We start from the raw sequence: 16,449 nt of genomic DNA, 5'->3' as shown, positions 1-16,449 counted from the left end.
TCGTTATTGAAACACAAGGATTTGTTAATTAGGAATGTGTCTGCCTATCAGAAAAAACTAGACAATGTCGTTAATAGTTTATATTCTATTAATCTGGTTGCAATCGGTCCTTCTAATGTTGCTGTGTAGTTCGTGAACTTGGGGTACCTATGTTCAGTTTCGCGCACAGCGGTTCGGTCCTTCGAGTCGCTGATATACACACACAGTCCACTGGAATTTGTACACGTACTTGACATGTATGTGTACACATATTCAGCTTGGACAGTAACATTAGCAATTGACCCCTGTCAACCCCATTTCTTGTCATACTATATACTTGTATACCCCGAGGCTTTGCTCCCGTGGGAATTTCGAGAGAAAATATAGCCTATAGCAATCTTGAACAATGTACCTTTCTAATGATGAAAGAATTGTTATAATCGGTTCGGTAGCATTGGAGATTACCCGCCTCAAACATACAAACTCACAAACGCTTATCTCTTTATAATAATAGTATAGATTGGACATTATTATTGACGACCTCCGTGGCCTCCGGCAAGGTGACCTGCCGGACTGCTACACTGGAGGTCCCGGGTTCGATTCCCGGTCAGGTCAAGATGGAAAATTATCTTTTTCAGATTAACCTGGGTCTTGGATGTTCATCTATATATGTATATGTTATAGAATATGGTATCGTTGAGTTAGTATCACATAACACAAGTCTCGAACTTACTTTGGGGCTAGCTCAATCTGTGTGATTTGTCTTTATGTATTTATATTTATTTATTGTTTATTCTCCGAATTGAATAGTCATGTACGTTCTGCGAAGATCAAAGAGAAAGAGAAAGTTGTAAATATTTTATTAGCAGCGAATTTGTTTGCAATCGGTCCTAAAGCGTCACTGTTTGATGCTGGTGTTGCTTCCCTCGGCCGCGTATTCGGTGAGGCGGGAGTCGTCGTCGAGCTCGGCGCACAGCGGCTCAACGGCCCACACGCAGACGCAGTGCGCGCTGTACACGGCGCAGTACAGCGCGTACAGCAGCGCCGTCAGCGCCGCCAGCGACGCCGCCCACGCGCGCTGACTCTTGTCCGCCTTGTCCGCGCGCCACGACTGTTCCGTCCACGTGCGGAAGTATTGGCAGAACTTTCTGTTGGCGGAACACTCGTTGTTTTACGTTTATACTATGGCGATACAGTTGTTAGTTAATTTCCAAACAATATACATTGTGTCAAAATGTGTACATGATGTATTTCTATTTTTACATACACACGTGATACGTATACATTACATGATATATTTTATTCATGATATATTTTATTCTAGTATATTCGCATTATTTTAGATATACGTACAAAAGTAGCAAAGTATAAAAATGAGAATTAAGTCGTAATTGTCGTACTAAAATAACTCGAGATTCTGTTTTAAGCTTACTTCTTTTAAATCATGTAATGGATTTTGATACAGTTTCCAGTATAATTTAGACATTGCCGAATTTTTACACGTAAATAATGACTCCGTTTGAAGACGGGCCAGGTCGCTAGTTACATACATATAACACTTGGTGAATAAAGAAAATGCGCTAAAGGCGGCCTTATCGCTAATCTTAATACTGAATCCTTGTTTCATTATTTATGTAAAATCAAGTGATTAAACTGAAAATATACATGATTTCATATAGACATGTCAAGGGGCTCGTTATACCAACTTTTATTACTTTAAAACTAATTTAAACTGACAAATTAATAGGCAATAAAAGCATCCCATCTAGGTGATGGAAAGTGGTCAGGTGCAAACTATAACTCACTTGAGAGTAGGCAGAGTGTGTTCTAGCACGGCCACCAGGGCGTGCAGGGCGTGTGTCAGCAGCAGCACGAGCACCCACACGCACAGCAGGTACGGCGGCCAGCGGAAGCTGCCCAGAGCTGCTGCAGTACACACAGATGTCTTTAGCGTAATTGTATAAATTCACACGTGAAATGTATAGGAATAGTCGTTATTGTGATACCTTAAACATTTCTATCTTTTCCATCTGGTCAAACGCACTCAACCTACCTGACACTTATTGCCGTGCTCAAGACAGACGCCGACCCGAATGATTTACCGCAATGAAAAACCAGCAGCGATGCAGCTCCACACGTCCTACTATATCAACGGACGACAACTAAAGAGTCTGCAGATTATGTAATCTAAAAGACATCCAAACAATGTTGTTTGGATGTCTTTTACAAAATTGACAGATTCACATGGCTGCATAGCCAGAATAAAGTGACAGTAACAATACAATGCAATCCAAATATTATTTATTGCCACAAGAGAGAAATACACAAAAAATAAAAACAAAGGCACAAGGTGGATTAATCGCTGAATTACTTACTGTGACAAAATTTCCTAAAGCCCCTAAAGACTACAGTATGTCTAGAAGAAGAGTTGAGCCCAATTAAATCGCAATAAAATGAGGGTTCGGTTACCTTGTACGAGCGAGCGGTCGGGAGGCGCGGCGGGCTCCAGCTCAGCGCGGCCCACGATGTCGGCCGACAGCACGCGACGCCGCGCGTCCACGCGTCGCTGTACTGCGTGCTCCGACGACGCGCGCAAGCAAGGACGCGCGGTGCGCTCGGTCGCCGATGACTGCACACAACGCAAACATAATTGTACCGTTGAGTCACAAGTCTCGAACTGTCTTTGGAGCTAACGCAACTGTGTGACTTGTCCTTATATTTATATGCAGTTTCACCTTACGGGGTAGACAGCCAAGAGTTGCGGAAATCGAAGGCCGAAACTAGATTCATTGTGATGTGCTAGCCTATCGCCTATGAAAAGAATCTACAGTATGGTTCTTGATTTACTTGAATACAGTATGATATGTACTTTTGTTAAAATTATGTTTTCAATGGAAAAGCGTTCAAAAACAACGTCAATAACAACAATAAATTGAAGTCCCGTAATTCGGTTCAAACGTAAAAACACCAGAGCTTACCGTGGGCGAGATCCTGGCGTAGGACATAGGCGGCTTTTCCTTCGGTTTGTCCTTCTCCTTGTCGTCTTTCGCCGTGTCCGCTTTCGTTACCGACGGGTGGTCACCGCACATGCTGTAATATGCACATATTGATCACATGGAAAATATGTTGTGATATTCAAGAAAACGAAAATTGTATAATTATATATTTTCAAGTTTCATTTTCCATCGGCTTTCCTGCAAGCAAAACCCCAGAATACTTTGGGAAGTCCTTCGTTGAAGAAATAAAATGATGAGGAATGGACGAGCAATACTTTTACGTAACAAGATAATAACACTTACACCATCTGCGGTAATTTGGACACGTCGTTCTGTAAAGACTCCATAACTCGCGAGTGTGTCGACTATTTAGTAAATCTCATCGTAAACTGGTAGATTGTGCGATGTTTGTGTTAGCGCGGACACCGGCGGCGCGTCATCACCGAAGCTGCGGGGACACTGCTCTGTAATGTTATTCTGTTTGACAACAGTTCCATCTTTGAATTTTTGACGTTTGACACCGAAGAGGTCGTATAGTGTGCAAAGGTCGACCATTGTTTTTGGAATATTCTGTGTTTTATGAGGATTTTTTTCTTAACTATTCTGGTTAAATTGTTTTTCAATGTTATATTGGCTACACGGTTAGATAATAGAATTGCTGATTATTATTTTTAAAAATACGATCACGAAATACATAAGTGATTTTATTTATTCATATTTACTAAAAATGTAGACTTATGTAATGCTAAAAGGATTATAACATTAACACATGATTATAATAGGTATGTTTATTCCGTTGGAATTCGTACTTTTTTTATTAGCTCACATTAAGTCCCACAGCTGGGCAAAAGCCTCCCCTAACTTCTTCCACGCATTCCTATCCTTTGCGTTCTCTTGCCATTCTTTGACGAACTTTTTGATGTCGTCCGACCATCTCGTCCTAGGCTTTCCTCTTTTCCTGTATCCGTCAGTTGGAATCCATGAGGTCAATCTGTATGTCCAACTCTCCGGATGCATGCGGTAGACGTTTAATTTACAGATCTTTATTTATAATATCTATGATACCGATGATCCATATCCTTCTCCCAATAGAAGAAAAATGAGGTTGATTGGAACTCATTTTACTTTGGGCTGTCTGTGTGATTTGTCTTTATATAAGTTTTTTTTTAATACTAGCTAACCCGGGGCAAACGTAGCTCCGGCTCTCCACACCAAAAATCACCACAACTCAATGCTCCGTTTCGACGATAAAGAAAGACAAACCCTGTCACATTTATGATATTAATATGGCTTCATCTTTCCCCAGATCCGTTACCTGCACGGGCGCTGCCTGCGGCTGGAGAGCTGCCGCAAAGCGCTGGTGTGGCAGAAGCGCTACCTGCAGCGCGTGGTGGCGGGCTACGCGGAGCTGGAGCGGACGTTGAGATTGCCCACGAGGACCGAGCGCAGCTCCGGCAAGAAGAGATTCAAGTCAGTACACAGCTTCTCCCATTGCATTTTGATCTACAGTACTACTGGTACTGTGTAGTCCGTAATGTTAGTAGTATGTCGCTTTGGTTAATATCATTGACGACCTCGGTGGTGCTTGCCTCTGTACCGTGAGGTCCCGGGTTCGATCCCCGGTCGGGTCATGATGGAAAATGATCTTTTTCTGATTGGCCAGATCTTGGATGTTTATCTATATATGTATTTGTTATAAAATATAGTATCGTTCAATTAGTATCCCATAACAAGTCTCGAACTTACTCTGGGGCTAGCTCAATATGTGTGATTTGTCCTAATATATTTAATTTAAATGTCACGTGAAAACGTAGAATGTTCTCGCGATGTCAATGCACAGTTGTAATTTAAACTCTTCCAATACTTTTCTCTTGCTCTTCAAATTTTTGTTTTTGTCTAAAATTTAATGTTTACACGAGACGAACGAAGTAATTAGTGTTGCAATGAAAATTGGACTTAAACTAACTTTTGCCCGCGGCTTCTACCGTGTTATTTATTCGTGCGTCCGCTTACTTACTATTGTCAATTCTCGAGTTTGTAGCAACGTATGTTGTGATGGAACTTAAGAGACTGTGAAAATCGCATCAAATTTTATTCAGTAGTATATGTAGTATACGTAATGCGCGAATAAACATAGCCAATTTTTCACCCCCAATTATAGTTATTTGGGGAATGATTTTTGAGAAATAAGTAGTAGTAGTATGTTTGAACGGGGGTCTTTGCAATTACATACTTATCAGATTTGATCAAAATCGGTCTAGCGGTTTAGCCGTTAAAGAGAACAGACAGACTTTCGCATTTATAATATTTGTATGGATATAGAATATAGACAGATGTATGTATATATGTAATTTAGATTAGGAAGTTGTATACATAACAATATCGATAGATGCGTGGCAACGGTGGTGACGATCGTGCTGCGCATGGAGTTCCTGGTGCGGCGGCGCGTGCGCGCGCGCGCGCTGGCGGCCGGCGCCGTGCTGCGCGCGCGCAACCACACGCCGTGAGTTGTCTTATAGTTATTGCTTAACTGATTGGTGGTTGGTGTGTGGGGAAATTTGAACAAGTTTTTTTTAGATAAATATCATTTTTGCCACAAGTTTTCATCATGATATCTGCCCTTTCCTGCTTATTGTTAGCATAGTTCCGGACATTATTTTACCTGTTGCTAACCGAATATAAAATTATGTGAATTGTGTTAAATAACCGATATTGTACGACAATAGCTCGTCGTATAGTCACAGTCAGGTTTCATATAAGTTTTTCTCCGTAACTCCTAGCTGTCCCATAATAATAATATAATAATAAATTTATTTATTCACTTCTCACAAGGATATGGATACATGTAGGGTTATAATTAATTGACAACATCATTTGAGTAGCGAACCATCTAGTCCTTGTGAGAGTCTGGAGTCTGTCGCAGCCTGTACTACAGGTCTCCAGGCTCCCTCCCACTACTTAAGAATGTTACATACATTGTGTAAGAAAATGAGACATTCCAAAAGAAAGAGAAAGAAAAAACAAGACATGCATAATAAGTCACAATGAACAGTATTTTTACATAAGAAGTTAATATACATTGTGTGTACGCACGCTAGTATGTGAAAAATAATAATTGATGTTAACTATATAGCATATTACATTCTTTACGTTTGTCCCCGACACAGTCAGCTGAATAAACTAGCAAATTAATGAAATTAAATAGCACCTTCCCCTCCAGCATGAGCCAGTTCCAGTCCCGCTCGCCGCCGTCCCGCGAGTGCCCCGCCGCCCCCACCCCCGCCCCCACCGCCAACGTCGCCCGCAGAGTGCTCAAACAGGAACTGAGGTTGAACTTACCGCCTTCACCGTCACGTAAGTACATCTTATTGAATTAATAAGTACACGGACACCTCAATCTCATCTGCTTGCATTGTTGTATTCCAGTTTGAAGGGTAAGCGAGGCAGTGTAGTTACAGGGTGCTACCACAAAAGATCATAAGCGTCATGTTGCGGGCATTGATAGGCTGTGGTGACCACTTCATCACGTGTGGTGATCACGTGGGCCGCATACCTGTCTGCCTGCATGGTACTATAAAAAAAAACGTCGCAGTAAAAAAATGTTTAATGGAAATTCATGACTTTACATTTAGAAGTCATATTATGATATAACGACTATGGAGAAAAAACATGTTGTTGTTATAATTGGCCTCACTTTCGCGCCGTCAGTGTCGTGTAGTTATCAAATTATAAAATTGATTTAAGTTTGAGTAATGTTCGATCGAATAGGTTTCCTCTAGGAACACCCGGACTATAAAGAAATAATTATATGTAAATTGAGGTGATTAAAAACATACTTGTATATTTAGCACACCCTTAATTTTGCAGTGATTGGGGGCGAGTTCGTCCGCCGCTCTCCTTACAACACTCCGCGCGATGATCCTTTTATACTGAGGTCAGTATTCAACAGTTTTGAATGAATGAACGTCGTTCTTAAATATAAACAGAATATTTATTTCTCCACTACACAATTTTTCAGAAGGACTACAACAACTTCTAAAGTAAATTTACAGTGAAAGAACATAACATTCCATACGAAATGCTGTTCAGCCAATTTGTGTGGAAAAACAGAAAAGTAATAAAAATTACAGTTTACTTTGAAAGCCCCAAATCTGCTCTTCCAATACCCAATACTTTTTTTATGAAATTCCTAATTATTTTACAGTTCTCCTCGCGGTGAAGTAGCGTCAGCATACCTCAACAAGCTGGAACTGGTCAGCCGCTGTCTCAACCACGCCATGGACTCCGCCAGAGACCAACACTGCGCGACACCTAGCGACAAGCAATGATAACTAGCGATATGACGTCATGTCGTGAGTGATCCCTTGTTTTTGCAACTAGTACGTATCGCTGGCTTTGATTGGTTTTTATTTTATCAGCAAAATGTATTGAAAATTATCTAAATTAAGAAATTTATACACATATATATATATATTGGGAAATGTAGTGGTGCATATTTTTGTTATCTTTAATTAACAACCAATAAAACTTTGAATAATCCTAAATGGATTTAAATTAAATGAAACCTGAACTCATACTATAATTAATTACAAATTAATAATTATGATTTTAAAAAACAAGCAATAAAAACTCATTAATAAATTGTAAAAAAAAAACTTATCAAAAACTTCGATACGTACCTGCATTTCGATTTCGTATGATTTCCCATGCATTTCCTAGCGTTGGCCAAGATAAGTATTAGACTAGTGCCAAACGGAACGAATACTTGTGTTACTTAATTTATTTTAGATGTAATTAGGTTAAATTGAACGGAGTACGTGATTCCATGTTTTTCGATTGTTGCCACTCCGCCTATGTTTTTTTCTTTCGTATTTTTTTTTACTGTGCGAGAGAGAAAGAATAAATGTATTTTGTTAAGCCCTTACGTTTTCGCTGCGTGGATTTTTTATTATAATTATGTTGTAGAGTTAACAAAAGCATGCTGAATGTACTTTTTAGTTTATTATTGTTATGTCGACGACTAGGCAGCGGAAGGGGAAGGGCGTTTAGTTGTATATTTCATATCTTCGAGACACGCGTCGTCCGAACTTGCCTTAGAACATATTAACAGTTTTGATGTACAGATATTTGTAGACGTATTTAGCGGTATTTTTCAGATTTATTTATTACCTTTTGTACAGATGTGTGCCCTCTCTAATATTGACATCTCTGTATATCATCTCTAATATTGACATCTCTGTAAGCTCTTGTAGCAAATTAAAACAACGATAGTTTAATTTTTGAGAATGTTGTTCGGTCCCGCTATATTTGAACACAAAATGTGAAAAATGTCCTCGACATCGAGGACATTTTTCACATTTTGTGAAATATATTTTATAAAAATTAAAGCTCCCGTATTGACGATTTTTGACAATTCGTCGGAAAATTAAAAAATGTCTCAGTCGACATTTAGCCCCAAGTAAAGTCTTGGAAAATATTTTGATTGAAGTTAATACTAGATTTGAACGTCAAAATCAGATTGGAATCTCGTTTTCTATTGGCATAACAATGGAAATGTTCGCATGCTTACTTGTTTAAGTCTATTTCCAAGAAACGTTAAATGGTATGTTCTTGCTGAAAGCACAATTTTTTGTAGAAAATAAACTTCAAGTCCAACCTTATATCACTTCAGTCCATCGTCGATTCAAATACATTCAATATCTTTTAAAATCGTCAAATACGGGAGCGAGCACTAGTTAATAAGGCACGCGCACAAACCCAAGCCATCACTAGTATAATGAAAGGTACGACGGACGCACGATAGTACAAGTTAGGATTAGAATAGGGACGCGACCGAGCCGACCGACCGATATTGTGACGACTAGCGCAGGTGTGTAGCCTTTTATCCATTATTCTATATAACATAACTACCGAATCCGAAACCGAAATTGTGAAGTGAAAATTATGATATTTAGCTACAATATGTCACAAAGATGAAATATGATTTGTAAAAAAAAATATACTTTCAAATAATGAATTATTACTTTTATTAATTGGCATGTAATATTTGCAATATACCAATTAGAATCGTGTGTAGAAAAAAATTTTTAAATGATACTAAATGCATTGCCTACGGCTGGTCCGTATTCATATAACGTACAAAAGCTACACACATGCGCGAGAGTTTTGTAAAACATTCGCGATTATCGACTGTATGTATTTTATTTTCGTTTTGAAATGGAATGGTCGATAATAGCGATTGTTGTTTAACGATGGACAATATTGTGTAAGCCAAAGCTAACGAAAGTATTACGAAAGCTGTGTTTTATAAACAATTCCATATTTTCATATTCTTTGGCACATTTTCAACTTATTGTTATGAGCTTATGACTCGAATTACGTACAAAAATAGTATTAATTCTAAATATAACGAAAGAAACAGGTTGTATTTTTTAAATAATAACTGTCAATTATTAGAAATAATAATGTTTATTGTGCACATTGTTTAAGAAGTAAAGAATTTTCTTTGTGTTATATGTTCAATCAAAGTACCTTCGTGTAATTTAAATTTTAACGTACGTAATTGAGTCCACTGTTTCCCAACGAGCACCTACCATCTACACTCAACGCGACCAAAGATTCATTAGTAAGCTAGTTGTATTTAATTTGTAAATTAGTTTAAAATTAATATAAACACCGATTAGGACGTAAACCATACAATTTATTACTGTAAACACACAATAAATTTGACATCCACTATTTCTCTAGTCACGATTTAAATTTTCAATCACACTTGTGCCATAAATGCTCTCTATACGTTCAGAAGATGATGCGAAATAAACGTAATTTTGTAAGAAAGCGTTTCATTTCTTCAAATCGCAGCTGCAGTCCCGCGTCGGGCAGACGGGCGGCAGGAAGCCCGCCAGCAGGTCGTGCTGCAAACATTCCACGATATCATTTATATACGTACTTGCTTCATTCGGGGTTGTGACGCTGCGAAGCACTTGGTCGGCTGGCCAAGTAAGTGCTCCGCGGCATCACTTCAAAAAATTTTGTTATTATTTTACTTTCGGATTGACTCCAGCCCTCTTTAAGAATGTTATTGTCGCCTATCAGCTGCCAAGACTGTGTCGCTTAATCGTCTTGTACGATATCCACGGGAGGATATCGAGTGGCTCCGTGTCCAGCGAGGTCAAATAGTAATGGAAGCTTATCCTGCTTCTCTTTCTCTTATGTATCTGCATCCCTTTCTGACGTCTACCAAATTGAATCAATTTTTACTGCGTTTATTCATCACTGTTTCAAAGAGAATTTATGAAAAAGCAAAATAAAAGCAAACCTGCTTATTGCTCCTCTGCATGCCATTGGCTTTGCCCTGTCGCTTGTAGTCGTCAGATTTCTTCTCCACTTTCGGCGGTGGCTTGTACGGCTCAGCCTACGATATTTTGACAACTTATCCAACGTATAGTTTTCCCATTACAATTTCTTTTTATTTTAATTAGTGCCAGTAGACTTTACGGGTTGGATTAATCTGCCAGACATTTTCGTATATATTTGATCATAAACTACTGCTTATAAGCAGTAAGATAAAAACTATAATATAGGCCAAGACTGGTAAGTCTTGGCCTATATTATATGTATACGTAGGCAATGTATATTATAGTTCTTATGCATCCATGAGGAAGGTCTGTACCTTAGCAGTGTAAACGTTTAAATAGCTGATAATAATGATTTATATATTTACATATCAAATCATTAATTATAAATTAGACCTTCACAGGCATTTTCACGTCAAATTTTATATTAAACACAAGCTACAAACTACTTTCCCCTTCAAACCCATCTATTGGTGCCTCTCCAACTAGTGAAGGTCAGTGATTAGCATGGTAAAGTTCTTCTTCAAACCCATCGGACTACCAAGACTCACTACTAGCATTGCCGTGGGAAATATGTTTTCCCTTTTGCACTACGAGCTAGTAGTATCGTGGACAATTTATAAGGGTCCTTACATCTTCATTCCCTTCGACACTACTACTAATCCCTTCAGATTCGATTAACATACTTCGCGCTGGGAGCACAACGGACATATATACAGTGTCGCGGTGACAATGTTAACAGCAGCGGAAGGCACCTGAGCCAAATCTAACCTGTTTGAGTGTCTGCATGCCATCTCTCCTGGCAGTGGCGTCCTCTGCTGCGTCGTCGTCGTCGGGCGCGTCGGGCCCGCGGTCGGCAGGCGGCGCCGCGGGCTGGCGGTAGTCAGCGTCGGGCCGCGACCCGTCCCACGGCGCATACAGGTCCTGGAAGTGCGGCCGCATGGACTGCGGCAGCTCCGGCATCGGGTACAGCCGGTACAGCTTGCAGTACCGCTGCAATCACATCACACCGGCTCCGCAATATCTGTTCGCCGTACTTTGGCGGCTTTGGTACCTATACGTTGCTGGTGGTTGCATTGTAGTAAATTCCTATAAGAGCAATGCTCATTCGCGTCGGTGTCTGTCAGAGTTCGGCGACAGTGTGGTGGCTGCATCAAATGTGAACACGTATGTGTAAAAAAGAGAGTAATTTTTTTGTGTTAGTATAAGTGTGTTGGATGTGTGTGTACACACAGACGCCTTGTATGCCGTGTGTTCGCCTTCCTTACAATTAAGTTGATCAGCTGATCGAACTTGGTATGTAAAGTTTCGTTGTTAATTTCATTTCGAAGTTATTTTATTAGGTATATTTCATGTATCGATCTTTTTGTGAAATGTTTGTTGCGCATTGAACAAAAAATACCCTGTATGCATCTAGCTTATACCCGCGACTTTCAGAAAAGGAATCGAAACACAATTTCAGACTTGTACTCGTAACCCAGTCGTTTGTGCTACAAGTACCTAAGTACCTAAAAATAAAATTTCGCCTTAGTAATATAAATGGGTAACTCACATCGACAGCCCTGAGCAGCGGGCGGACGGGTCTATGATTGGCCTTGGCCTCCTCGATGAGCTGGTCGGCGTGCGCCAGCAGCTGGTTGTCGGCGGCGCGCAGCTTGCGCAGCGCCAGCGCGCCGTAGAACGTGCGCGTCTCCGCGCGCTCGCGCCCGTCGCGCTCGCTGCGCTCTTTCTGTGTGCGCAGTCAAACTTTGCTAATACATCTCACCATAGTGTCGACTCGCACTGATTGTTAATGCATATTATCAGAGTCAACTCGCACTGATTGTTAATACATATTACCAGTGTCGACTCGCACTGATTGCTAATACATCTCACCATAGAGTCGACTCGCACTGATTGCTAACACATCTCACCATAGAGTCGACTCGCACTGATTGCTAATACATCTCACCATAGAATCAACTCGCACTGATTCATCTCACCATCGAGTTGACTCGCATTGAAACTCTAACAAACCGCAGTGCGCCATTGTGACGCAACGTATTTTTGTGCCTACCACAGCTGGGCTAAGGCCTCCCATCGCCATTTGTAAACGTATTATTGCAACTTAAAATAAAATCTGACACCTGCAGTGTCAACAAAACTCACTCTGAAGTATGCGACTTACCCAGAGCTTGAGGATGTCAGCGCGGTACTCCTGGATCTTGCGCTCTCGCTCCTTCCGCAGTTTCTCCTGGAACTCCTCGTACAGCTCCTCATTCTTGAACCTTGAATGTTACCGAAACTTTTTTCTGAGACTTCGCACGCTTTATTTCATTATCAAAAAGCATAGCAAAATTAAATCAATCGGACTACTTTTTTGCCATGTTTGTTTAAAAAAAAAGTATTAAATATGTCTATGTTCCGTTACTCAAAATTCCTGGCGACGTGCCCAAATTTCACATCACTAGTCCAGAGTGTACCAGTACCGACCTGTTCATCATCTCCCACTGACGCATGGTGTGCAGCTCGTGCAACCGCTGCGCCTCGTCCTGAAGGAATTTCTTCCTGGAGTCGATGCGATCCTGTTTGAACCGAGCCAGCTTTTCCTCTTGCGCCTTCGCCCGGGCATCCATGCTGCAGTAACATTTTAGGTATAGTTAGTTACATATCTACAAAAAAAAAAAAAACAATCCCCAAAAGTCGGCTACGAGTGCCACGACCACGACGATCTCACAGAAAGTCATTTCCGTTCAATGTCATAGTGAAACAATCGGCCCTTTTCGCAAACCGTCAGTTTATTTCTCAAGAGAAACGGCCAACTAAATTAAAGTAAGAAATTCCCAAGGAGGTTTGTAAAAATCCAGCCGAATCTTGAACATTTTAAGAATAACCGACTGTTGAACTCGGGGTTCGGGGCATTGCAGTGCTGAATGCAACAAGGAACACGCGAACATGAAACAGACGGCAGCTAGTGCTGGAGAAGAAAAAGAGTGCTCACGCGGCGATCCGCTGGTCGCGGGCCTTCTCCAGCACGGCCTGTTCACGGGCGTCGCGGTCCGCGCTGCCCGACTCCAGCCGCTGACTGATCTTCTCCAACACGCGGAGCTTCTCCGCTTTTAACTACATTTAAATAAAGAAAACTTTATTTTGCTCTTTAATAAAATGAGTCGTACAGTCAACAACACATCGAGTTACCCTGCATGAACCTCTATGGCGCGGTAATAGCGACGAGTTTGCAATGAGTTTGGGTAGTTGATGTGCTGTTGACTGCACAAAGGATTTTTAACCAATGAGTGCCAATGACACCTGTCAGACAGGTCACCGGGTCTCCCACCCAGTTTAGTGCTTTTAAAGGTACCTAAGTGTTATACATTAAACAAAAGTATAATTTTAACACGGTACAGTTCACAGCTTTCAGACCTACCCAACCTGCCACGAATGTTGTACGAAACGAGAAACATTAAGTAGGCGAAACCTCATCACCTTGATGGAACAACAGTACGCATTGTCCTATTTCACACATTGTACAAAATGACACTGATGTAGTGACATTATCTACCAGAGGTATACCCGACAAATAGGTCTGCACAACATTGTGGCTTTCAATAAAGGTTTGATAAGATATTAATAAAACCGCAGGTGTTCAAAAAATGTTTGTTTACAAACAAATCGTTTACCTACTACGCAATAAAAAAATAATAATTAGATAGCAAGATTACGTACTTCTTTCTCAGTAGCATTCCTCGTGGCCTCAGTCCTGGCGCGGGAACGCTGCAGCACGTCGATCAGCTTGTCGTCGAGCTCGTCGCGAGCCTGGGCCTCGCGCGCCCGCCGCTCAGCCTCCTTGCGCGACATTTCCATGTCGTGCCAAATGCGCTTCTTTTCTTCTGCTTTCTACACAGCAACATTTAAAACTAGGTACTTACTAGTGATTGGATTCAAGTTATTCCCAAATTTGGACTATTTATTACATTAAAATAAATAAATCCTTTATTAAAAACCTTTCCTTTATTAAAAACCTTATTACCGTTGTTCCAATACAAAAAAATGGTATTATAGACCTAAGTGCTAGCCGCCATAAGGTTCCTTTTGATTTGGACGACCACATTTCATTAACTACATATTGTACAAGTTATTTATTTTTTTATAGGTAAAAATAAATAGAGTAATACTTAAACTCACGCATAATTCCTCGAATTCTTTGATGGCATCCATTTCCTGTTCTGCTTTTATATTATCGATCTTTTGCATTTCTAGTTCAGTTTCATATTCTTTTCTATTTCGCTCTGTTATCTCGTGAGCTCTAAAAATAAGGAAAGTTTTGTAAAATGAAAATGTTATTCAAATCTACCGCGTCGACTAGTCAGACGCCATGTTGTATCGACCGATCGATCGATCGATCTTTTTTTCTAGGATTTTTAGTACTAACTAATACCGGCAATAGACATTTCGTATTTTAAACAAAGTTCAAAACTTATATAAAATCGATATTCTATCGAATAAATCGATTCGAACACTTACTGATCAAGTATTTCTTTCTGATGTTGTTTATTTACGTCAAAGCGTCGTTTTTTCTTTAGAGCCATAAGATCGTTCCACTCCTTGGCCTTTCTTATAATCTCATCATCGTCATGCCGCTTCTCTTCCTCGGCCTGCCGCCGTAATTCTCCTAAGAATTTTAGTTGCTCTGCCCGTTCCTTTTGTACTACCGTCTCTATTACGGCACTAAGAACAAAAAATAGAGTATAAAATATATAAACTTAGAGAAATTGACAAGGGTTTAGCGTGCGTAGACGCATGAGACAGAATGAGCTTGTTGTCCTGTTTCTCCTTGTGTATGAGTGAAACAGAAGATATGGCGGAATTTAAAGATTTCTCTGACCACGTGAAAGACATATTGGGTAGGTACCCTCTATTATTAAAGTAAAAAACATACCTGAGCATTAATTTAGGTGCATCTTTGTTTTTGAAAATGGTATCTCGCGCGCTGTACATAAGCCTCTGCTGTTCCTCCTTCTTTCTCTTGACATATCGCTTATAGAATTTGGTGTTAGCTTGTTCCGCTGCCGCAATACGTGCTTGTCGCAGCTCTTCATTACGTTTGTTAACATTCTGTAAATGATATCACATGATATGGTTTGTTCTGGATTTTCCAGAAAAGTTTACATGATAGGTATGATCTTTCATTAACCCAAACGGTACCTATAAATAAAGTGTTTTTTCTGTATATACATTTTCAGTTAAGGAACCCGTTTTACTGAACAAAGATGAACGTTAGTAAAACTAAATTTAAACTAAGTTTGTTTTAGGTTTCCATACCTTATAAGGTAAAAATGAATCCTATTTCATATTAATAGAAGTTTATAATATCAAAGATACTCATAAATGTAAAGCATTGTGTATAGTTGGGAATAATTAGGTATATCGTTCACCTCTACGGAATTTGGCCAATCCTTTGTCATTTTGTTGCTTTCTGTGTCAAGAAATCGTACATATTCTCGTTTGCGGACCACTTCCGGATCTTCTTTGTCCTTATCTGTCCAGCTGACGATCCTGTTCCATTCTGCTGTGTTCATTACCAAAGGCATTTTGATTGGTTAGCTCTCTAAAAAAAATTAAAAACAGGTTTTTCTAGGCTTTTAAAACAGTTGTATTGTTATGTCTATTTTTAGCACTGGGTAGTCATACATATAGTTACATAGTTGCATCCTTTTCAACAAGTGCGAAACTTTGCTGCCGTATGCAAGTAAGTACGTAGGTGTACTAAAAATGTTTGTTTGCATATAGATGTACCTAGGTAGTAAAGGTAGGTAGGTACATTTACACTGTTAGGTATACTTACGTTAGATTGAGCTCAGGGTCTGTCTCTAGCTATAATTTTTACAGATTTGTTCTCCAAAGACAAGCACTTAACTAAAAATATAAAAAAGTTACACTCAGGCAACTAAACTTTCAACTAACGCAAATGATTTGTATGAGTTAGTTACTGTAATAAACATTAAATAAGTCTTACAAAATTAAATAATAATAATAATATATCTTTTGATCAAGTAATCATCAAGCGTAATCTATCAGTATCAATATTTGTCAGCGATTTATATTCTATTTTCTTTTCTTTATCAGTTTATAGATGGACA

The 16,449-nt window shown here is 39.7% G+C and overlaps 3 protein-coding genes across 11 annotated transcripts in view; 1 reads left to right on the top strand and 2 right to left on the bottom strand.

Annotated features, from left to right (window-relative positions):
* The window catches only part of LOC128675329 (interaptin-like), a 70,030-nt gene extending 60,218 nt beyond the window's left edge, over positions 1–9,812 (top strand). For 6 of the 7 annotated variants that reach the window (XM_053754658.1, XM_053754659.1, XM_053754656.1 and 3 more), the window contains 5 exons: positions 4,282–4,445; positions 5,365–5,478; positions 6,196–6,329; positions 6,843–6,909; positions 7,180–9,812. In XM_053754658.1, coding sequence (XP_053610633.1) covers positions 4,282–4,445; positions 5,365–5,478; positions 6,196–6,329; positions 6,843–6,909; positions 7,180–7,303 — 603 coding nt within the window. In that variant the 3' untranslated portion in view covers positions 7,304–9,812. The remainder of the gene's footprint in view (positions 1–4,281; positions 4,446–5,364; positions 5,479–6,195; positions 6,330–6,842; positions 6,910–7,179) is intronic. The other variant, XM_053754661.2, reaches the window with a different exon arrangement.
* Positions 823–3,457, bottom strand: LOC128675333 (uncharacterized). Of its 2 annotated transcripts, none has more exons than XM_053754672.2 (5): positions 3,279–3,457; positions 2,958–3,069; positions 2,449–2,608; positions 1,785–1,905; positions 823–1,127 (listed from the first exon to the last, which is right to left on the bottom strand). In XM_053754672.2, the coding sequence occupies exons 1-5, from the start codon at positions 3,320–3,322 to the stop codon at positions 878–880; spliced, it is 687 nt and encodes a 228-aa protein (XP_053610647.1). In that variant the 5' UTR covers positions 3,323–3,457; the 3' UTR covers positions 823–877. The 2 variants fall into 2 exon arrangements, with proteins under 2 accessions (XP_053610647.1, XP_053610648.1); XM_053754673.2 differs by having other exon boundaries at positions 1,785–1,902.
* LOC128675332 (trichohyalin-like) lies at positions 9,753–16,389 on the bottom strand. 2 transcript variants are annotated; one of them, XM_053754671.1, is made up of 14 exons: positions 16,326–16,389; positions 16,155–16,225; positions 15,745–15,917; positions 15,249–15,424; positions 14,834–15,037; positions 14,495–14,615; positions 14,036–14,206; positions 13,311–13,432; positions 12,803–12,946; positions 12,498–12,597; positions 11,883–12,059; positions 11,102–11,323; positions 10,294–10,389; positions 9,753–9,889 (listed from the first exon to the last, which is right to left on the bottom strand). In XM_053754671.1, exons 3-14 carry the CDS (start codon positions 15,898–15,900, stop codon positions 9,818–9,820), a joined length of 1,761 nt encoding a protein of 586 aa, XP_053610646.1. In that variant the 5' UTR covers positions 15,901–15,917; positions 16,155–16,225; positions 16,326–16,389; the 3' UTR covers positions 9,753–9,817. The 2 variants fall into 2 exon arrangements, with proteins under 2 accessions (XP_053610646.1, XP_053610645.1); XM_053754670.1 differs by lacking the exon at positions 16,326–16,389 and having other exon boundaries at positions 16,155–16,299.
* Positions 16,390–16,449: the final 60 nt, after the last annotated feature.

The sequence above is a fragment of the Plodia interpunctella genome, chromosome 14 (assembly GCF_027563975.2).
Source record: "Plodia interpunctella isolate USDA-ARS_2022_Savannah chromosome 14, ilPloInte3.2, whole genome shotgun sequence".
Lineage (NCBI taxonomy): Eukaryota > Metazoa > Arthropoda > Insecta > Lepidoptera > Pyralidae > Plodia > Plodia interpunctella.
This window is presented reverse-complemented; position numbering and strand designations above follow the sequence as displayed.

Bases quoted from the DNA above. Each gene is read 5' to 3' on its own strand.
- LOC128675333 (XM_053754672.2), bottom strand. From the start codon at position 3,322: ATGGAGTCTTTACAGAACGACGTGTCCAAATTACCGCAGATGGT. The intron at 1,906-2,448 runs GTAACCGAACCC...TGTGTACTGCAG, and splicing joins CGACCGCTCGCTCGTACAAG to CAGCTCTGGGCAGCTTCCGC. The intron at 1,128-1,784 runs GTGAGTTATAGT...TTCCGCCAACAG, and splicing joins CACACTCTGCCTACTCTCAA to AAAGTTCTGCCAATACTTCC.
- LOC128675332 (XM_053754671.1), bottom strand. From the start codon at position 15,900: ATGCCTTTGGTAATGAACACAGCAGAATGGAACAGGATCGTCAGCTGG. The intron at 14,207-14,494 runs GTGAGTTTAAGT...GTTGCTGTGTAG, and splicing joins AAGAATTCGAGGAATTATGC to AAAGCAGAAGAAAAGAAGCG. The intron at 12,060-12,497 runs GTAAGTCGCATA...CTGCGCACACAG, and splicing joins CTGACATCCTCAAGCTCTGG to AAAGAGCGCAGCGAGCGCGA.